General features: G+C 34.0%; 2 protein-coding genes across 2 annotated transcripts; both read left to right on the top strand.

The window, feature by feature from the left end:
• The first annotated feature begins 4,288 nt into the window (after positions 1-4,288).
• Positions 4,289-7,461, top strand: LOC116138048 (WAT1-related protein At4g08290-like). Its single transcript, XM_031423765.1, has 7 exons — positions 4,289-4,506; positions 4,854-4,916; positions 5,241-5,357; positions 5,761-6,001; positions 6,471-6,629; positions 6,754-6,905; positions 7,001-7,461. The coding sequence occupies exons 1-7, from the start codon at positions 4,325-4,327 to the stop codon at positions 7,176-7,178; spliced, it is 1,092 nt and encodes a 363-aa protein (XP_031279625.1). The 5' UTR covers positions 4,289-4,324; the 3' UTR covers positions 7,179-7,461.
• A 3,807-nt stretch (positions 7,462-11,268) lies between these two features.
• LOC116137976 (WAT1-related protein At1g44800-like) lies at positions 11,269-13,815 on the top strand. The gene is made up of 7 exons (XM_031423670.1): positions 11,269-11,502; positions 11,621-11,683; positions 11,802-11,918; positions 12,563-12,803; positions 12,888-13,046; positions 13,131-13,282; positions 13,377-13,815. Exons 1-7 carry the CDS (start codon positions 11,291-11,293, stop codon positions 13,612-13,614), a joined length of 1,182 nt encoding a protein of 393 aa, XP_031279530.1. The 5' UTR covers positions 11,269-11,290; the 3' UTR covers positions 13,615-13,815.
• Positions 13,816-23,655: the final 9,840 nt, after the last annotated feature.

Raw genomic sequence — 23,655 nt, 5'->3', positions numbered from 1 at the left:
CGAAGACTGTGTCAGACATTACAAGTGAATTGTGAAATGTCTTACAGAGAAAAGATCAAGATATTGTTAATGCAATGAAATTTGTGAAGTTATCAAACCAAAGGCTACAAATGTTAAGAGATGATGGATGAGATGGTTTTTTAACTAAAGTTTTTTCATTTTCTAAAGAAAATTGTATTATTAACTTAGATATGAATGACAATTTTCAAATGAAAGGGCGATCATGATGCAGAGTTCATCAAATTACAAATTTACGTCATTATTAAGTGGAATGTTTTTATGCTACCACAAATTTACAACTTCAAGAGCTTAACAAATGTTTTAATCAGTTGAATACAAAGTTGCTTCTTTATGTGACATCTTTAAGTCCAAATGATTCATTTTTTGCTTTTGACAAAGAAAAGTTGATTCGTCTTGCTCAATTTTATCCATGTGACTTTTCATGAGTGGAGCTTGTGTTATTAGACTTCAACTGGATACTTATATTCTTGATATTTGCCCTGATTATGATTTTTTGACATTAAATGGAATTTGTGCTCTTGCTGAAAAGTTGGTTCAAACAAAGAAGAACATGGTGTATCATTTGATTTATTTACTTATGAAATTAACATTGATATTACCTGTTGCAATTGCAAGTGTTGAAAGAGCATTTTCTATGATGAAGATTGTGAAAAATCGACTACGGAATTGAACGAGAGATCAATTGTTAAATGTTTGTCTTATTACATATATTGAGAGAGATGTTTGATGGCTTTGTCAATGAAACAATTATGCAACGTTTTCATAATATGAACAATCGTTGAGGATAATTATATAATTGATAATTTGATATATATAACTTTTAAAATTAATTTTTTAGATTATACTTTTTTATATTTATTACTTTAGTATATATTTTATTATAAATTTATCAGTTTAGATGTTAGACCAAGAGGCAGGAAATTGAGTCTTGGACATTGAGAGGCAGCGGGCAGCAAATGAGATGAAATGAGTGTCAATATATATATACACTTGTTTGAAGTAAGTAAGAGGTGTATGTTTGGTTTATTCAGTTTATTTGATTCTACCCCTCTTTATTTAAGCTTTTTGATCAAGGAAATCTGTCAATTGTCATCATGTAATTTTTTTTTTTTCCAGGAACTCGAGATCGATTAAAGCTTGAATAAAATTAGATTAATACTCGATTAAAAACTCAATTAACTGAGCTCGAATTCGACTTTTAAGTAGTGAGTTTGAGTTCGAACTCGAACTCGGTACTATAGCAACCGAGTCAAGTTCTAGTACCTAGATACTCGACTCGACTAGACTCGATTTCACCCCTACACTTGCATCTTTGATTGTTATGTTTTCCATCTATGGTAGATGTTCTTGATAATGTTGTTGAGGATGATTCATATCCTAAACAAAGAGCTCAAACTTCTACTTTGTAAGAGTTTATACAGTCTTTTGATTTTATATTTATCTTACATTTGACGAAGACTGTGTCAGACATTACAAGTGAATTATGAAATGTCTTACAACGAAAAGATCAAGATATTGTTAATGCAATGAAATTTGTGAAGTTATCAAACCCAAGGCTACAAATGTTAAGAGATGATGGATGAGATGGTTTTTTAACTAAATTTTCTTCATTTTCTAAAGAAAAATTGTATTATTAACTTAGATATGAATGACAATTTTCAAATGAAAAGGCGGTCATGATGCAAAGTTCATCAAATTACAAATTTACATCATTATCAAGTGGAATAATTTACATCATTATCAAGTGGAATGTTTTTATGCTACCACAAATTTGCAACTCCAAGAGCTAAATAGTCGTTTTAATCATTTGAATACAAAGTTGCTTCTTTGTGCGACATGTTTAAGTCCAAATGATTCATTTTTTGCTTTTGACAAAGAAAAGTTGATCTGTCTTGCTCAGTTTTATCCATGTGACTTTTCATGAATGGAGCTTGTGTTACTAGACTAACTGGATACTTATATTCTTGATATTCACATACTTATATTCTTGATATTCGCCCTGATTATGATTTTTTGACATTAAATGGAATTGGTGCTTTTGCTGAAAAGTTGGTTCAAACAAAGAAGAACATGGTGTATCACTTGGTTTATCTACTTGTGAAATTAACATTGATATTACATGTTGCAATTGTAAGTGTTGAAAGAGCATTTTCTATGATAAAGATTGTGAAAAATCGACTACTGAATCGAACAAGAGATCAATTATTAAATGATTGTCTTATTACATATATTGAGAGGGATATTTAATGGCATTGTCAATGAAGCAATTATGCAACATTTTTAGAATATGAACAATCATTAAGGACAATTATAGAATTGATAATTTGATCCCACTGACATATTTTATTGTAAATTTATCAGTTTAGATCTTTTGATCCCACTGACAAGAAATCCTGGATACGCCCCTGGTTGATGGGTTGATTAAACTTGAAACCATTAATACAATGCTAATATGATAAACCTAAAACTAATAATTAATTAAGATTATTATAATATCAATCCGAATCCAATGATCAAAGATAATCTTTAAAAAAAAAAACCAAAATATATGAAAATTCTCCTGATCTGCCAAGTGAGGCAAATATTCTCACGTTCTTAATTTACTCAATTTTTTATTAGCATACTGCATATGTTTAAGAAGTAGAAATAGAATAATATCATGGAGATCTATCTTTTAGAACTTGGGGAAGTTCAACATCATATTAGGCTTGATCATTTCACCACCCATTGCCTTTCCGAAAATTCCTAAATATATTCTGTCTAGTGTAGCTGACAATGGGTTGGCGTTGAGAATTTGCATATATCTGCTTAGTAAGATAAAGAATATCATAGATATGAAGCAATACAGAGCATCCATGAGGTGATGAGTTGGAGCAAAATAACATATCAGAAGAAGTCAGAACATCTTTAGTTGATTCCCATAACGAAAACTGTTTCTCTTATCCTAACAATTTCATTAAGCCGGTCATAAACATATAATTAGGTAAAAATAAAAATGTTCTCATACTACTTGATAGATATTTATATGAAAAGAATCAATTCTTTGGTATATATGTTAAGATAAAATATGAAAGAAGAAATTCTAATTAACCTTCCAAAACTGTTAGAGACCAGACCCATAAGATTGTGATACTGATCGATCACTGACGTGGAGAGCTCAACTTTATATAATTCCATGGAACCATGGACAGAAATTGCTTTCCTTAATTATTCCTGTCCACACGTTATTGTGCAATCTGAATGGGAAAGCAACTAGAAGTAAAATTTCTACTGTTATTAACGAATGGAATTATAAAATATATTAAAGTTGGAATCACTGACACATCCCAGTATCTGGGGGCCGACGGGAATCTTAATCCAATATTTCTTCTTTCTTCCAATTGTTTCTTGTATATTTTTGCCTACATTTTTGGTATACGTTTCATGTGGATCACATTCATTTAACGTACGTATAACGTATCTATATATTTCCAAGATATTTCGAAATGGAATCACTTTGATGCAAAGTAATTAAAGCAAAATATTAGGCTGCTTTACAAAAAATCATCAAATAGGTTATAGCTAGGAATGTGTGGATAATTATTTTAGGATGGTTGAGTAGGACAGCTCTTCCCACTTAGCAAGACAAAACAATCGATTAAGCACTCTTCCCTCTTCCGCAAATGGCAGCTGATCTCAAAATGCACTTGCACCAAATAAAATTATCCATGTTATTCTTTTATAATATATAGTATTTCACTTTTCTTCGTCAAGAAAAATATATAAAAAGAATCATAATAATATTATATAGGATTAGGTTACTTTACATAAATTCAACATTGTGTAACATGAATAATTTTTAAATCAGGTTCATTAATTACTGCCTGGGCAATATGTATTCGATATTTCATCATGCATATGCAAATAGAAATATAAACAAAAACTTTATATAAAAGGAATTATCGAAAGATATAATTAAATTTGTTAAGCTGGTAGAAACTGTATAATCTTGAGTTGATTATTACTTGCATTAACTAAGAGCGTAGGTTTGGACCGAAAACAGTGATGTTTTCCACTCCCCAGCACTTGATCAAAAGAATATTTGTGTAGTCTCTGGAAAAATTAATTATATAATTAATAAACAAGCGCACTCAGAATCAGAAGTAATTACATTGATTGATGACATAAGCAAGGCATAATATTTTGAAATATATACGTAAGGTTCTACTTTTGGTGGGTATAAGAAGGGTAGGCAGTTGATTAATTCTTTGCATCTTTCAATCGCAAAGAAAGAGCATCTCTTTATTAAAATTTCACTTCAAGCATGGCAAATTTCGATAAGTTGAAACCTTATTTGCTTATGGTGTTCTTGCAATTCGGGGCAGCTGGTATGTACATAGTTAGCATGGTCACTCTCAACCATGGCATGAACCGTTATGTGCTCATCGTGTATCGAAATGCCATTGCCACTCTTGTCCTTGCACCTTTTGCACTGGTTCTTGAAAGGTGGATCTTCCTTTCCTTACAAAAAAATAACCACAAACTATACTCTACTCTTCTTTTTCCTTTTTTTAATAAACGCTTCTATACACTGAGGCGAAATTGATTTGTCAGTATAGAAACTTTCTGCTAATTATATTGCTATTTTATTGAGGCGACGTGAATTTGAAACTCTTCTTTCTTTTTCGCTGAGCCCATTTTAACGATTAAGAAACTATATACTTATGAAACAAAATGAAGCACTTTATATATGCACACTGATATAGTTACCTTTAACAAATTATTGCCATTATATAATTGATATAAATCTGAACTTTATTCTTTCTGCTTCCTTGCCAATTTCTTTCGTGCAGGAAAACAAGGCCGAAGATGACAATTTCAGTCTTCCTACAAATAATGATGCTAGGATTTTTGGAGTATGCTTTCTAACCCACACACGCGCGCGCACACACACACATATACATATAGACATAATACTTTACTAGAGTGAGAAAACGAAAAAAAACTATGCATGATTCGAATGAGTTTGTCTCTTCATACAACTATGCATGCAAAACCAACTCTTTTTGAACTTTAATATCGGTTACAAACTGATAGATATTGAAATGAATTGTTAAGATCCATCTATCTATAGTAAAAATTAACATTATATTAAAGAACATGATCATGCTTCATTATCTCACTAAAGCCTTACGGAAATTAGACTTATATATGCTTATTACTTGATATATTATTAACAGGCCAATCCTGGATCAAGGCTTCACATTCTTGGGGATGAAATGGGCATCGGCATCATATGCATCTGCCATTATGAATGCAGTTCCCTCTATCACTTTTGTCATTGCTGTCATTTTTCGGTAAGTCCATATCCATTTTAAATCGATCTGCTTAATCTTTGAGAAAGTTAATTAATTAATTTATAAAAATAAGGAGAATATCTTACTATATATAAATTATTAAACTATATGTTGGAATAAATGGAAAACTATACCAGAATTCCATGCATGTGGATACGGTGGACAATTTTAAAACCACTTTATGCGCTAGAATGTACTAATATTCAAATAACTAAATTAATTAGCGACACTGTAAATAACTTTTATTTCTTTTATCAGAGGAAATATCTAGATTCAGTGCTTGAATGAAGTCATCTTCCATTTCAATATGTAAAATAAATTAATTATTTGATAATCTTTATTTGCTAATAATCATATAGTAAAATAAAAATAAAAATATTTGAATTAATTATTATGAGCCCAGATTAGAGCGCATAAACATCAAGGAAACATATAGTCAAGCCAAGGTGTTGGGGACCGTAGTGACCCTTGCAGGAGCTTTGTTGATGGCACTTTACGAAGGCCCTGTTCTTAATATGCCGTGGTCGCATACAGAAAGCCACCATGAAAGCAGCAGCAGTGGGTCTTCAGATAAACACATGGTCGCCGGGACTTTATTAATTCTTCTCGGCTGCGTCGCTTGGTCCTCTTTTTACGTACTTCAAGTAAGTCTTCCTATTTCACATATATGCCGCCAAATTCCATAAATTTTTGGATGCATATGATTATAGGATTACCTATGATTCTGGCTACAAAAATTATTATGTTTTATATATTTGTACTAACTTTATACGTTTGGGACCCAATTTAAAATATTAATTATCAAATTAGATATGTTTTCTACTTTTTTACATAAGGCCAAAGTTAAGAATCCAACTTTTTATTATTCTAATTGGAGTTGTTACCTTAAATAGTACAGCACTGTACAGATTCTACAAAGTCTAAATTAAATATTACTGAAAATGAGAACACCATTCTTCTAAGCCGTTGTATTTGGGATTGTATCCTTATGCTCTGTTTCATCTGATCTTTAGTGATCGTTTTATAACATCTTATTTAACACTCTGTCTCATGGCATATTTGATATGACTGTTAAAGTTTCTTAATAAATTGAATCTAATTCACATGTTTCAGTCGGTCACGATTAAAAAATACCGAGCAGAGCTCTCTCTATCCTGCTTGATATGCTTCTCTGGCACCTTGCAAAGTGCAGCAATAGCGCTCGCTGTAGAGCGTCGCGCCAGTGGATGGGCAGTGGGCTGGGACTCCAGGATTTTAGCTCCACTTTATACAGTAATTACCATCAAACTCTTCATAAATATTTTAAATGTTGAATAATTAACTATAATAAACGACTGTTTACGAAAGGTTAAGTTAACAACTGGTTTATTTGCTGCATTAATTCATAAAACAACAGGGAATTGTTAGCTCCGGAATAACATACTACGTGCAAGGGCTTGTTTTGAGGACAAAGGGCCCAGTATTCGTCACAGCCTTCAACCCTTTATGCATGATCATTGTGGCTATTCTAGGCTCCATTATCCTACGCGAAAAACTTCACCTTGGAAGGTATTCCATTCATCATAATTTAAGATTGAAAAATATTATATATTCAGACTCAAAAAGATTAAGTTAATGACGAATTTGGGTTTCTCTTTTCTCAGTGTTCTTGGAGGGATTATAATCGCAATCGGCCTCTACGCTGTTGTGTGGGGTAAAAGCAAGGACTATTCAGGTTCAGCACCGACAAAAGAGGATGCCCAAGAACTACCAGTTACTGCAAGTGATGGATCTAAGTCGGTCACTGCAACAATGAACAATGAACAGAAAGCTGGAGCATAGCATAAGATTTTCCCATTTCACCATTCAAAACTAATCTAAGATCTATGTATAGCCTTCCTTTAATTAGGCTACTACTCTTCAATTTCGTACGGGCAAATAATAGTGTTCCATCTCATGTGTGAACAGTGTTAGCCCGAAACTTCGTAAATATTAATTGGAGCCGAATTATAATTGATGGAAGTGGAAGTTGTTATAATTAATCAAGTCGATCTTCACAATCACAACATATCACCCTGCAGGTGATCGTAGCAAGGTGATCTTGTATATCTTATCAATACATTGGGAAAAAAATATACATTACGGTTCTATCAATCATATTCATACTATCGAATCTGCATGTGTACCGTGATTTTTCTATATGTCAAATTTTTGCATGGAATTAAATTCCAAGATTCCTGTTTTTTAGAGCAATGAAACTTCTCTCTCACTAAATTTTTGATGTGAATATGGAATAAAGTAGCTTATTAGCGTAGTTTCTCAAAAAGAAAACAACAATGTTAAAAGAAGGATTAGAAAGAGGGAACAAGCCCACATCTAGTAATCAAAACAAAGTACTACATGGGATGTATATCTCAATGGTCCTTCAATTTATACCTGAGATATATATATATAAAATGCAATATTTGCCTTCTGTAATTCAATTAGATCGATGTCAACCTTGGTTTACATGTGGACGGTGTAATATGCTTGCTTTGTCAGGCATGTTGTGGGATCGAATATGACTGATGCACTTACCCAAAGAATCATTGGTAGTGAAGAGATATGACCGCAAGCTCACCAAACTCAATACAGTTGTACAGTTGTTCCATGAGATCGATCAGTCTCTACAGGTTACTGTATATATTATATTCTTTCCACAAATTTTGCTGCAACTGGAACTCAACCTAAGAGAAATATAATTAATGAAGAGAAAATTGTCAACATATTGCGCGGCCAATAATGTTCTATGATGAGTAAGCGAGCAAGCAAGAAAAGTTTCTTATCGAAACTGTTGTCTAGTTCTAGATTATTCCTAACCACATCTATCTAGTTGTATAATAATAATTTCGAGAAAATTTTTAATGGTTTCTTTATAAGATATGCTTTGCCTACAAGCACATTTACTTGACATATCTTTCTAATGTTTCCCATTTCTCATAAGATGGGATTCCACCAACCCGATTTCTCGATGGATTCCAAACATGAAAGCACCATCGTTTTAATTGTCTCCTCGTGCTGATAACTGATAAGTATATATATTATCATGCTTAAGTTTGGGACAAATTAGTGCACTGTTCTTTCAGGTGGGTCGCATACCTGGTGCCAACCCATCAACGGCAATTGTGAATTTATTCTGTGGTTGGATGTGTGTATGAAAGTATTATTTTGGTGAATATTAAAAGAATGTTCATGTATTTTTCAAATGGGCTGATTAGACATATGACACAATATGGAGATTTTTTGAAAGATTTGAGCATGTGTAGCTGCAAAATTAGGCAGTCGGAAAGTAGTGAATTTATGGGGTCTAAAGGAAAGAAGAGAAAGAGAATAAGAATTTTTTTTTTTTTTTTTTTGGAAACAATCATTCAATCGTCATTTCTGCCTTCATTTTGCCCAAAGGACGTCGAACTTTTCTTTCTCAAATATTATGATCATTTGAAAGCAATGGAACAAAACAAGTTGTTCGATTATTTCCGCTTCACATTAGGTCAAAATTTAATGCTTAAATTAATTAATTAGCAAAGTAATAGCATNCGTAAATATTAATTGGAGCCGAATTATAATTGATGGAAGTGGAAGTTGTTATAATTAATCAAGTCGATCTTCACAATCACAACATATCACCCTGCAGGTGATCGTAGCAAGGTGATCTTGTATATCTTATCAATACATTGGGAAAAAAATATACATTACGGTTCTATCAATCATATTCATACTATCGAATCTGCATGTGTACCGTGATTTTTCTATATGTCAAATTTTTGCATGGAATTAAATTCCAAGATTCCTGTTTTTTAGAGCAATGAAACTTCTCTCTCACTAAATTTTTGATGTGAATATGGAATAAAGTAGCTTATTAGCGTAGTTTCTCAAAAAGAAAACAACAATGTTAAAAGAAGGATTAGAAAGAGGGAACAAGCCCACATCTAGTAATCAAAACAAAGTACTACATGGGATGTATATCTCAATGGTCCTTCAATTTATACCTGAGATATATATATATAAAATGCAATATTTGCCTTCTGTAATTCAATTAGATCGATGTCAACCTTGGTTTACATGTGGACGGTGTAATATGCTTGCTTTGTCAGGCATGTTGTGGGATCGAATATGACTGATGCACTTACCCAAAGAATCATTGGTAGTGAAGAGATATGACCGCAAGCTCACCAAACTCAATACAGTTGTACAGTTGTTCCATGAGATCGATCAGTCTCTACAGGTTACTGTATATATTATATTCTTTCCACAAATTTTGCTGCAACTGGAACTCAACCTAAGAGAAATATAATTAATGAAGAGAAAATTGTCAACATATTGCGCGGCCAATAATGTTCTATGATGAGTAAGCGAGCAAGCAAGAAAAGTTTCTTATCGAAACTGTTGTCTAGTTCTAGATTATTCCTAACCACATCTATCTAGTTGTATAATAATAATTTCGAGAAAATTTTTAATGGTTTCTTTATAAGATATGCTTTGCCTACAAGCACATTTACTTGACATATCTTTCTAATGTTTCCCATTTCTCATAAGATGGGATTCCACCAACCCGATTTCTCGATGGATTCCAAACATGAAAGCACCATCGTTTTAATTGTCTCCTCGTGCTGATAACTGATAAGTATATATATTATCATGCTTAAGTTTGGGACAAATTAGTGCACTGTTCTTTCAGGTGGGTCGCATACCTGGTGCCAACCCATCAACGGCAATTGTGAATTTATTCTGTGGTTGGATGTGTGTATGAAAGTATTATTTTGGTGAATATTAAAAGAATGTTCATGTATTTTTCAAATGGGCTGATTAGACATATGACACAATATGGAGATTTTTTGAAAGATTTGAGCATGTGTAGCTGCAAAATTAGGCAGTCGGAAAGTAGTGAATTTATGGGGTCTAAAGGAAAGAAGAGAAAGAGAATAAGAATTTTTTTTTTTTTTTTTTTGGAAACAATCATTCAATCGTCATTTCTGCCTTCATTTTGCCCAAAGGACGTCGAACTTTTCTTTCTCAAATATTATGATCATTTGAAAGCAATGGAACAAAACAAGTTGTTCGATTATTTCCGCTTCACATTAGGTCAAAATTTAATGCTTAAATTAATTAATTAGCAAAGTAATAGCATGACAGAAACGTAATTATTTAAAGTGACCATTAAAAGAAACGACATACGATTAAGGTCAAAATACGGAATAATCACAGAATAATATTATACTAACAATTCTCTCTCACAAACTTTCTCTCACAATCCTGACGTGACAGTTCGCAATTGGTCAGTTTACAATGGGTCTCGTATGAGTCACACTAATTAATTGCGAACTGTCACGTCAGGATTGTGAGAGAAAGTTTATAAGAAATGATTATTGGAGTAGTGTTACTCATAATAACAAAGGCAAAATTTCAAATCAATGGAAGTAATTAATATCCGAAGTCAGTCATGCAAACATCTATTTTCATAAATGGTTTCCACTCTTCATCTCACCCACACTCAAGCATTATACAAACCACTTAATTTTGAATGTCATTTATCCTACGTAGACCATTATGCCTAACTATTATTTGGTGGTCAATAAATCAAATCCCCACTTCTCATAATACAACAAATGAAAAGAGAATTAAAGCAAGCAATATTATCACTTCAAGAGTCCAATAAACTCATCTCTCTCTCTCTCTTTATTATTTTATTTGATTCTATTTTAAGGGGAAGAGATCGAGGATTCTAGTTGTTGCATGATGGATAAGGGAATCTGAATTCGACGTGTATACGTGTAGTGTTGAAATGCTTTTTCTCTTTATTTGAGCTTTTACTTGTCTATAAGAAGGACCTTAACGTTTCGTTCTACAAACCACAGAAGTAAAGTATTACTTGAGAGAAATTAATTAAACACTCCCTGCTTCTGTAATAGTGAGAAATGGGAGACCAAGCTCCGTGTGGGATGTTGTGCATAAAAGTGAACAGAGTTAAACCTTACCTAGCAATGGTCTCCCTACAGTTTGGCTATGCAGGGATGTACATAATCTCTTTGGTTTCTTTGAAACATGGCATGAGCCATTTCGTTCTTGCTGTCTACCGTCACGTTGTTGCCACACTTGTCATGGCGCCCTTCGCCCTTGTGCTCGAAAGGTCTCACCTCTTCCTCCATCTCTTCGATCTCAAATCTCAATATGTTATTCCATCAAACGTTGAGGTTGTAGTTTTTCTTATATATCTTATTGATTGCTTTTAATTCTTAATTATGCAGGAAAATAAGGCCAAAGCTCACACTCTCGGTGTTCTGGAGGATACTGATTCTTGGTTTCCTCGAGTAATACTCCACCTCCTTTTCCACGTCTTTACCTATATATATATATATATATGCACGGACCAGATTCTTTATACTAGCGTTCGTATCTTTAACAAAATATATATAAAACTGTGAACAGGCCAGTGCTTGACCAGAACCTGTACTACCTGGGGATGAAGTACACCTCCGCAACTTTTGCATCTGCCACGGTCAACGTCCTTCCTGCCATTACCTTCATTATGGCAATTATCTTCAGGTATATATATTTTGATTTCAAAGTTCAAACAAAACATATATCTTAATAATAATCATATTTATATGAAAATAAATTTATAGCATCATAGAGAGTTTTTTAACAATAAAATACTAATATATTAAAAGTATAAATCAGTCTTTTTTTATAAATAGATGATGGTGCAGAATCTCTTTACTGTATGCATCTTTTAAGATATACTTATGTTGGTTAATTAAGAGGACAAATCACGAATTAGTGCACCACGAATTTCTTAAAAAGTTTGCACTAGGACCACCAACTCTTAAAGCTAGTAATTATATGAGTGTAATAGTTTGTCCAGTTACATCAATACTAACATCGCACTTTAAACGAACGTCATCATGATCCTATTATTAGGATAATTGAATTGCTTTAATTTTAAAGTATTTAAAAGTGAAATAGACAGTATTTTAAAAGAATTAATAACGCAATTTCTGCAGCAGTTATAGCATGTATAAGAGATTGCACCAATTGATTTTTCGACGTTGACAAATTAAATCCGTCGGGTCCTAATTGCGTCATGTATTATTATCACTAGCACCAGTACTGCAAGAGTGGAGCTAATTAATGTTTTCTTGTATTAATTTAATGATGTTTAATATGATAATTATCTTATAATTAATTAGGTTAGAGACCGTGAATGCGAAGAAGTTACACAGTCTAGCCAAGGTGATCGGAACAGTAATCACAGTCTCAGGAGCTATGGTGATGACTTTGTACAAAGGTCCACTCATCGATTTTATAAGGTCTGGTGGAGGTAGCCACCACCAGGGAACCACCACTGACTCCTCTGATAAGCATTGGCTCCTGGGGACACTAATGCTACTAGGCAGCTGCACTGGCTGGTCAGCCTTCTTCATACTACAAGTGAGTAACCAACTGGTTAATTAAACAACACTTTTGTGATATCATCAGTCATTGAATTAATCAAATTTTTTGTGATTCGATCAGTCATTTACGTTGAAGATGTACCCGGCAGAGCTCTCTCTTTCAAGTTTGATATGTTTAATGGGCGTGGTGGAAGGTGCAGCCGTGTCATTCATTATGGAACGCGACATGAGCATCTGGAGAATTGGGTTCGACTCAAGACTCCTCGCTGCTGCTTACTCAGTGAGTAACTCTTCAGAAATTCTTTCGCAACTTAAACACATATATGGTTTTGGTGTTTGACGCTTTGAAACTTGTAATTGGCAGGGAATAGTGTGCTCCGGAATTGCATATTATGTGCAAGGTGTTGTGATTAGAGAACGAGGGCCCGTATTTGTGACATCTTTCAGCCCTCTATGCATGATCATTACCGCCTCTTTAGGAGCTGTAGTGCTGGCTGAGCAAGTCCACCTTGGAAGGTAAATATGCTAAACTTATCCCCATAATTTATATTTTTTAAACTAATCTAACAAAAGTTGACAATGGCGTGTTTATTCTTTGTGTATGTTTCAGCATATTTGGAGCCATTCTCATTGTGTTTGGACTTTACACTGTGGTTTGGGGCAAAAGCAAAGATGGTCGACTTAGCTCAGCACCATCCTTGGCCCTTGAGAAAAGCGGTGCCCAGGAATTGCCGATTACAAACGGAGATAGATCAATCAAATTTGATGGTAATGACAGCATCGATGGGGCTGATGGAGTTGTCAGCTTGAAGATTCAAGCTAAGAGTCCCATTACTCAAGGAACTTGAAAATAAGTCCTGAAAATTTTGGAAGTTTTCAGCTGAATTTGTGCACCACGAATTCTTAAAATTAATGTATTATTCATATTCCTAAGCCCTCTGTTTGTCTCTCTCCAACTGGGACTACCCAGTTTTTTAATTTGAGCTCACATTTTAATGTGAGAAACCAAATTATTATTAATCATATATATCTATGTTCTTATTACTACATTTCATTTCCTCTTTTACTTTTTTATGTTCATTTAGCATGACTTTCTATTTTTACCATGCATAGTGTTGGTGTCTTTCGAATATTCTCTGCAGTCTTGTTGCTAGATTTTATCAATAGAATCAAATTCTAGGAGAAAGTGAAACTTGCCCATGCCAACCTTTAGATCCTACCTAGATTAGCAAGGAATTGTTCCTTTTAGATTTCCAATGACGTTTTCAATTACATAAACTTATATTTTCACCTAGAATAATGTAAATATCAATGCAGTTAAAAATACAAAATAAACGAGACCAAGAGAAATATATATTTGATTCTGTGTATTATCAGTTTATCACCATATGTATGTTCACTAATGCGCTGTGAAATATGTTTGTTTGAAATCAGGAGCCAAAATTACGTGGGTGACTTTAAAAAGATCTAATCACCATTTGATGGTTTGATGGTAAAAGAGCAAAGAGGTTTAACATGGATTTCTAAGTTTGAGTTCTCCCAGACAATAACAAGGGGCTATTGAAGAGATTTTCAAGACTCCAAAGAATTAGTTGAGGTATGCACAAACTAACCCAAGAAAAAAGAAAGGCTTTAGAAAGAGTTTATTGACATAAATTAGAGACCAATCCGCAATGTTGTTGGGCCTTACAGCTTTGCAAATCAAGCTCAAATCCAAAAATAAATACGAACTGCTTATGTAAAGAATCTTGCCCAAAAGTCTAATGGGCTATTGCGAGAGAAAATATAAGATAAAGAGACAGAAATAAAACTATTTTGGTAGAAAGATACTTTTAAGTTACTCTTTTTCTCTGTTTTATTTTATTTTTTGAACATAAAATAGTCCTTGCTTCCATCGAATAATGTAAACCAAACTATTGTAATTGAGATATAACTCAATCAACATGAAAAATATTGGATGATGTTTATGAATTGTAAATAATAGAAGCAGGTTTATGAATAGGAAGTCCAGATGTCTCAATGTAATTGGTCATAGTGATTAGTTATTTAAGAGAAAGAAATTAGTTGTTAAAAGCAACAGAATCAATTGAATAAAACTTCTTCTTCCCGACTCTACTTCACTCTCTCTGAAACCTACATAGTTTGTAACATGGTATCAGAGCAACCAATCTTGGGTCAAAACCACCAAATTTCTGCCATATTTTTTCAGAATCGAGACTGAATCAACCCGAATTTTTTGTCTTCACTCAATTGATTCCCAATTTTTCTTCTTCGTCACAATTTTTTTCAGTAATGGAGTCAAACAACTCTAGTTCTTTTCCTGCTGCAATCATGGCCGCTGATTACAACAATCCACTGTTCATACATCCTTCGGACACGCCGGGAAGTCAGATTGTAAGTCAAATTTTGACTGGAAATGACAATTATAGTACGTGGAGTCGTGCGATGAAGATCGCATTACTTGCGAAGAACAAATTAGGTTTTATTGATGGAACCATTGAGCGTCCTACTAATCCTCTCCAAGCACAACAATGGGATCGTTGCAATGCTACGGTAATGTCATGGATCATGAACTCTATTTCCAAATATCTATTAGCTAGGGTCATCTATGGGACCAGTGCTATGACGGTTTGGCAAGATCTTCAGGAGACTTTTGACAAAATCAATGGTTCACGAATATACTCAATTATGCAAGACATTGCCACAATGCAGCAAGGTTCGGCCTCAATTGCTGTTTACTATATGAAACTGAAGGCTCTTTGGGGTGAATACTCATCTATTGTACCTACCCCGACTTGCACCTATGCTTCCTCTACCATCTATAAAGAACATGAGAAAACTCAAAAGGTTATGCAGTTTTTTATGGGATTGAATGAAGGATATGTTGTTGTTCGTAGTTCTGTTCTTTTAATGAATCCTTTGCCTTCGGTGAATGTGGTATACGGGATGCTCATTCAGGAAGAAAAACATAGGGGAATTACCCATTCTACTCAAAGTTAGTCTGATGCTGTGGCTTTTCTTACTCAGAACACTATTACCCATTCATCTAATACAGGCAATAAAGATTTGCAATCTAAGAATAAAATAATGCAATGTGACTTTTGCCATTTGAAGAACCACACAATTGATTTTTGTTGGAAGCTTCATGGCTATCTGTAATACCCAAGATGTCAAAGGTATGTTCCTAACTCAAAATAGTCATTTAGATGTTAATTTTATGTTAAAAAGCATAAAATCTAACTTAGGGCAAAATAGTCAATTCATTTGGAACGGTATGAATCAATTATCCATAGAAAGGCATTAAGGGCAAAATAATCATTTTGCCTATGGATAAGCATTGAAAAAGTCAAGGATGAGTAGGCTTAATTGCATTTAATGGCATTAATTAAGTAATAATTATGTCTAGTGCGAAATGATTAAAATGTCCTTATATGAAGAATTAAGGACTTATGAGTTATACAATTAAAATAATTGGGCCACTAGCATAATTTTGGAAAATTAATGAAATATTTTCCTATAAATGAGATGAAATTCGTTTAAGCCAAGGGAGAGAGCATTTCTTCAACATTTCTTCCATTTTCTCTCAAATCTTCCATGAAACAAGCTTTCTTTCTCTAGGTTTTCAAGGAGTTTTGCATAATTTTTCAAGGAGAACAAGATAGGAGCCTTGGATCTTCAATTTGAAGGGTTTAAGGTAAGGATTAAAAACTTTAGTTTTGATGTGATTTGAAGATTTGAAGTAGATGTTGAGGTATAATGTTATATATGTAGGATTAAGGTGTAAAAGAAGACAAAGGCAAAGGATTTGTTGGAGAAATTCTTTAAAAAGGTAAGGAACAACCTCCTATGACTTTAGGGATTATGCTAGGGTTTATAGATTTTTATGAAACCTTAAATTAAGGCTTTAAGGCATAGAATTAGTTGATGACAAGTGTAGTTGAACTCATTTATTCTACTTATTGCCTTGAATTCATTATACATGAAGTTATTGCTATTTATGTTTTATGAATTGTTATGTTTGATTGAAGAAAATGAAGTGTGGATGCTGATCGTGGCAAAACTTGTAGTATTAGAGGTCACATGGTGTTGAATGGTTGCTATTAGAAGTGTTGAGGTGTTGTTTGTATCAGCTTACAATGTTATTACAATAATGGATGACTATGAGAATAAGATTTTACACTTCCTTTAAGATGTTAAAGACTATTAAGGGGAGATTTATTTGATCCATAAGTTGAACTATTAGTTAATTGTCAATAGGAATTGATGTGGCATAGTTAATATGAAAAATTCGGATTTAGCAAGCTTAGGGGTTATGTTAAACATGCTTCAGTATTTTGACCACAACTTGAGTTATAAAAATCAAAATAAGATGATTCTTGAAGCATTAGAAAGTTAAGATACAGCCCTATAACTTTTATGTTTATGCCAAGAGCCAATTCGTTTGAGAAATTGATGGAAAATGGCCTGAAGTATAAACTAGTTATTAAAGTTTAAGATTTAACATGATCAATTTTATGATTATGAATTGATTATTAATGTATTATTGTAATTGTACCATGTACTAATGGTTACCCATTAGTTAGATGATCTTTGAAAGATATACATGGTCATGATGTCAATGCATGATTAATGTTTTGAAATGGCATAAAGATGCAATGTAATACATGTTTTAAGATGATGTATGTGAGCAAGAGGTAATGTAAAGGGATTGATAATCCATAGATGAATTAAAAGTATTAAGCTCACCAAAATATGTATTTATATGCCATAAGATGTTAGAGATGCATATAGACGTGATGGGAAACGCGTAAGCATATCCTCGTATACCGATTGAGGAAAGATGAATATATGCTTTAGATGTTAAATAACGCATAAGCACGCCTCTCGATGATATGAGTTCTATATGAATTTGAGGCTAGATGATATGAAATGCTTAAAACGCTAAGAAAAGTCCGATCGGATACACGTTAAATGCTTCATATGCATTTAGTTGCACTACATGAGTTATAATGTTATTTACATCATGAGATGATTTATACTTATGTTAGATGATATTTAAATGTTATATCATGACATGTAATGTGTGTGTACTATGTTTACATACTTATTTGTATGTGTATGCATTGATGTTTATATAGCCATGAGATAAAATGATGAAAGACATATGAAATAGAAAGGAAAAAAAAGAAAAAGGGAAAGTATCCTTAGATGTAAAAGATAAGCGGTGTGTTAACAAATATGTTTAAATGAGGGTCAAATAGCACATTTAGAATACAATGGATCATTCTTTATTGAGCAATTAGCACTCACCCTTTCATTGTTGATTGCTTTGCAGGTAGACCAGAAGCGAAGGATGCTAAAGACAGCGGGACTACATGTGAGGGGAGATGATTTATTATCATCTTGATGTTTTTATCTTGATGTAAATAATGTAAATGATAAATGTTTGTGAAACACCTTTGGAAACTTCCACCCTATAAATATGTTTTGATTGTGTAATTTCCGGATAAATTCTTAAAGTTTCTGAATTATAAGTTTGGATCCTGCGTGACATTTTATATGCATGTTTTGGATATTATTATTATTATCCTTACACTGATTTTTTCTAAATAGAACTCGTTCTCCAGACATGTATCCCAGAGATTCTCATTGAGGGATATTCAGAGGATACCTGATTGGAGAGGGGTTTTACATTATCCTGATAATCGTCATAGGAACAGGAATAAGAAAAATAGCACTAATAAATTGCCGACAGATCATAATACTATATATACACCAGAAGACCAATCTTCAATTTCACTTCAACCTTCTCAGCCTTCTGCAACTATCAGTAACCCAATCTTCTCTACTGCACAATATCAGGAAATTTTGAAGCTCTTGGGCAAAGATGGTTCTCCTATCATTGCAAATGTTGTGCAAGGTATTGATTCCTCCACCAATGTTGCAGGTACTTCTGTTTCTCTTATGGCCTCTGCCCTGAGTAGTGCTTGGATCTTAGATACTGGAGCTAATGAACATATGACATGTGATTTCTATTGCTTGAATAATGTGCAACCATATGCTTCTTCCATACATCGTGATGTTAGATCACCAAATGGTTTGTTTGCTTCAGTTACTCATATTGGTGATGTTTGTCTATTTCCAAATCTTATGTTACATAAAGTCCTTTTTATACCACAATTTAAATACAATTTGTTATCCATCTCCAAGTTTTGTAAAGATAACAATGTCTATGTCATTTTTTTCCCAAAATTCTGTCTGTTTCAGGACCTATGGAGTGGATCGACGATAGCGATTGGTAAAGGGCACCATGGGTTGTACTATCTGATTCAACAACAAAATTCTAGTCTGTTTTCATCTTTCAATAAAACCATTACTGCATGTAATTATGTTTCCAGTATAATATGGCATCATAGACTAGGTCATGCTTATGTTTCTATGTTGAAATTGATTTCTTCTTTAAATGACCAGTTTATCAAAGATCCTATTTCACATTGTAAAACTTGCCCTTTGGCTAAGCAATGTAGACAAGTTTTTCCTACTCATGTTTCTTCTTCTAATGCTATTTTTTATTTAGTTCATATTGCTATATAAGGTCCTTACAAACATTCTACTTACAATGGTTTTAGATATTTTTTAACTCTTGTGGATGATTATTCTCGTGCCACATGGACATATTTGATGACCATTAAATCTGATACATTTCATATCTTTAAAAACTTTGTCTTCATGATTAACAATCAATTTGGTGTTACCATCAAACGAATCATGACAGACAATGGTGCTGAATTTTTTAGCACCGATTTTACAACTTTTCTCAATTCACATGGAATCATTCATGAAAGTTCTTGCCCTTTTACCCCTCAGCAAAATGGCATTGTGGAGAGAAACCATAAACACATCCTTAATATAGCGAAGCATTAAAATTTCAATCTCATATACTTGCAATTTTTTGGGGAGAATGTATCTTGGCCTCTACCTATATTCTCAACAGAATTCATACCCCACTTCTCCAAAACAAATCACCCTTTGAAACATTATATCACAAACCTCCACATATTTCACACCTTCGAGTATTTGGTTATCTATGTTATGCAAGCTTTTTGCCAAAATTAGACAAATTTTCTCCAAGAGATGTTCCATGTATTTTCATAGGATGCCTTCCATTCCAAAAGGTTATAAGGTGTTTGATCTTCATTCTAAAAAGGTTTTTGTTAGTAGAGATGTCACCTTTCATGAAAATGTTTTTCCATTTGCTAATCCTGCACTCATTTCTCATTCTTTAAAAATGTTTCCTCATAATGGTTGTTTATATAATAAATCAAATGTTTTTGGTGGTGACAATCTATGGTGGCTATAAATCCAATTTCTATTTTAGACACTTCTACTGGGACCTCAACGGCAAATCCTTCCAATGCTTCTTCCTCATCTTCAGGTACTGATTCTTTACCTTATTCTAATTCTATTTCACAACCTGATCCAAATCTGCTTCGCAAATCTACTAGAATATCCAAACCTCCCCTTTGGCAAAAAGATTATGTTTTTTCCTCTAAGTCAAAACATCCTATCTCTAATTTCTTTCCTATACAAACCTATCTCCTGGTTATCAATGTCTTCTTTCTGTCATCTCCAATATGTCTAAACCCACCACATTCAAAGAAGCCATTCAGGACCCAAACTGGAGGCAAGCTATGGCCACATAAATTCAAGCTTTAGAATCAAATGGAACATGAGAATTTGTTCCTCTTCCACCTGGCAAGAAAGCAATTGGTTGTAAATGGGTCTATAAAGTTAAATTGAAAGCTGATGGCAGTCAAGAAAGATACAAGGCTCGCTTAGTGGCCAAGGGATATACTCAACATGAGGGTATTGATTGCACAGAAACTTTTTCGCCGGTGGCTAAAATGGTCACTGTTCGAACCATTTTAACTTTAGCTGCGATGAATGATTGGGGTATTTATCAAATGGATGTGTATAATGCATTTCTTCAAGGAGATTTAAATGAAGAAATATACATGCAAGTTCCTCCAGGCCTAACTAATCAATTTGAGCTGAAACACAAAGTTTTAAGTTGTTGAAGTCTTTATATGGGTTGAAGCAGGCTTCTAGACAATGGCATCATAAATTTACCACTACCTTATTAGATAATGGGTTTATCCAATCAAAAAACGACTATTCTTTGTTTACCAAAACCTCAGGAGATAGTATGGTTATTTTGTTGGTATATCTTGATGATATTTTGATTGTAGGAAATAGTTTTGCTACCATTGAAGAGGTGAAGCAATATCTCAATGACAGGTTCAAGATTAAGGATTTGGGTCAGTTACGATATTTTCTTGGGATGGAAATCAGTAGACCCAAACATGGTCTGGTTATGAATCAGCACAAATATGCTCTAGAAATTCTTTCAAAAACTGGTCAGACAGGGTCTCGACCTGCAAACACACCATATGAGCAACATCTCAAGCTAACTTCTCATGAACTTGAAAAGCTTGCTGGCACCACTACAGCTGATCCACTTCTTGAGAATGCTTCCTCTTATCAAAGATTAGTAGGTTAGCTGATCTACCTATACATGACTCAACCAAATCTTTCTTATTTTGTTCAGCATTTGAGTCAATATATGCATTCTCCGAAGAAATCTCATCTGGAAGCTGCTTATAGAGTGCTAAGGTATCTCAAACAGAGCCTTGGTACTGGTATTTTTTTTCCCTTCTAAGAAGAAATATAAGCTCCAGCTTATTGTGATGCTGACTGGGCTATTTGCCCTTCAACCAGAAGATTTTTAACTGGTTACTGCATTAAATTTGGGGACTCCTTGATCTCCTGGAAAACCAAGAAACAATCTACTGTTTCTAGATCATCTTGTGAAGCTGACTATCGATCCATGGCCTCCACCTGTTGTGAAATTACTTGGCTCCAAAATCTTCTTCTCGATTTGGGTATCAAACTTCCAAAACCCGCTCTCTTGTATTGTGACAACAAACATGCCCTACACATTGCTACTAATCATGTATATCATGAACGGACTAAACATGTGGAGATTGATTGTCATTTGATTCGAGAGAAAATTGCTAGCAACTTGATTCGCACTGTTCACATCTCCACCACTGAGCAACCTACTGATTTGTTGACTAAGGGGCTCTACAAGAAGCAGCATCAACTCTTAATGGCCAAGCTTGGTATGCTTGATATTCATCAACCGTTACCAAGCTTGAGGGGGGATATTGGATGATGTTTATGAATTGTAAATAATAGAAGCAGGTTTATAAATAGGAAGTCCAGATGTCTCAATGTAATTTGTCATAGTGATTAGTTATTTAAGAGAAAGAAATTAGTTGTAAAAAGCAACAGAATCAATTGAATAAAACTTCTTCTTCCCGACTCTACTTAATTTACTCTCTCTGAAACCTACATAGTTTGTAACAAAAAATGCTACAAATTTTTAAGGTTTCAGCAAAAACTTGTCCTATGAATTGAAGGAATACAATGTTTAATCTAACCAAGAATCTTTAAGATTAAACACAAAAAACAAACAATATGTGGTCAATTAAATATTCCATGAACCACCTCTGAGTGGTCAAGTGATTCAATAGGGACTTTTAGATGTACTCAAGAGGTCCTACGTTTAAGTCCCTCCTCAATTGTTAATATGGATTACCACTGGAGTTATTATCAGGTCGATAGTTCTAGGATACCAGGGGATTCATTGAGGTGTGCATAAACTGACCTAGATACCTCCAATTATAACAATATATATACTCCATGTACCTAAGAGAATTTTATTTCACATCCTTTGACTAGATCGCCTAAAGTAGGAAAAGCATATTTTATTTATTAAGAATTAAAAAAAAAATCAGAAAAGAATCAAATTCTTAAGAGTAAACGACATGTTCCCACCCAAGGTTTGATGAAATCCCAAGTTAGTCCCATTGGTTCCATTTATTCCAGATTCTCACCCTTAAAGTGACAGAAAAACGCTTGATGTAACGGTAAAGGGGTAAATTGGTCATTTTACATGGGCGACGCACGTTAGCAGACCACCGCCTCGAAGAGTCCTCCGGCACACATTAGCAGCCGTCGTTCCTGACGTTTTTCGCTCTTTTCCGGCGATTCTTCCACCCAAAATCACCCTTGTCACCACCATTTGAACCCCCATCCTCCCCTCTACAAAACCATACCATTCACAACCCCTCATCACTCGCCAATCTCCGGCGACGGCAACGAAAAACGGTCGATGAACATGAACTCTCGCTGGCGAATGACGACGAAACGGTTGCTGGGGACATAGGGGTTTTATAGATTTGGGGACGGTGATTGCATTGGTGGTGTCCAATTGGATTTTCACCGTCGGAGTCGATCGGAATCTGGTGAAGAACACCGAAACCCTAAGCCTAATGGTGCCGGCGATTGGAGGGGCAAATGAGTCGGGAACCAGAGCGGTTTTGGACGATGGACTACGGGGAAGGTGATGGAGGTGACCAGGGGATTCGACGTCATCGGAAACAGCCCAGATCGGGTTGTTTCCGGTGAGGGTGTATAGTGACCGAGGGTGTTTTTGATATAATTTGAAAATAAAATAGTAAGTTTTGTAATTCTACTAATTTAGGGGTTAAAAAATAATTTATTAATTTAGGGTTAAGGGCATTATGGTAATTGTATCCTCTAAACCCTAAAAATTTATAACACTATTACTTTAAGGATGGAAATCTGGAATAAATGAAACCAGTAGTACTAACTTGAGATTTCGTCAAACCTTGGGTGGGAATATGTCGTTTACTCAATTCTTAATGGCGCTTGGTCATGTCATTTGGCTACATATTAAATTTGGTTCAAATGTTTAATGATATATACGCTTTTGAGGTTTTAAAAGAAACTTGAAGCTCATT

Source organism: Pistacia vera, unplaced genomic scaffold, assembly GCF_008641045.1.
Source record: "Pistacia vera cultivar Batoury unplaced genomic scaffold, PisVer_v2 Contig1099, whole genome shotgun sequence".
In the NCBI taxonomy this organism is placed as follows: domain Eukaryota; kingdom Viridiplantae; phylum Streptophyta; class Magnoliopsida; order Sapindales; family Anacardiaceae; genus Pistacia; species Pistacia vera.
Note: the sequence above shows the minus strand (reverse complement) of the source record. Positions and strands in the feature narration are given on the sequence as shown.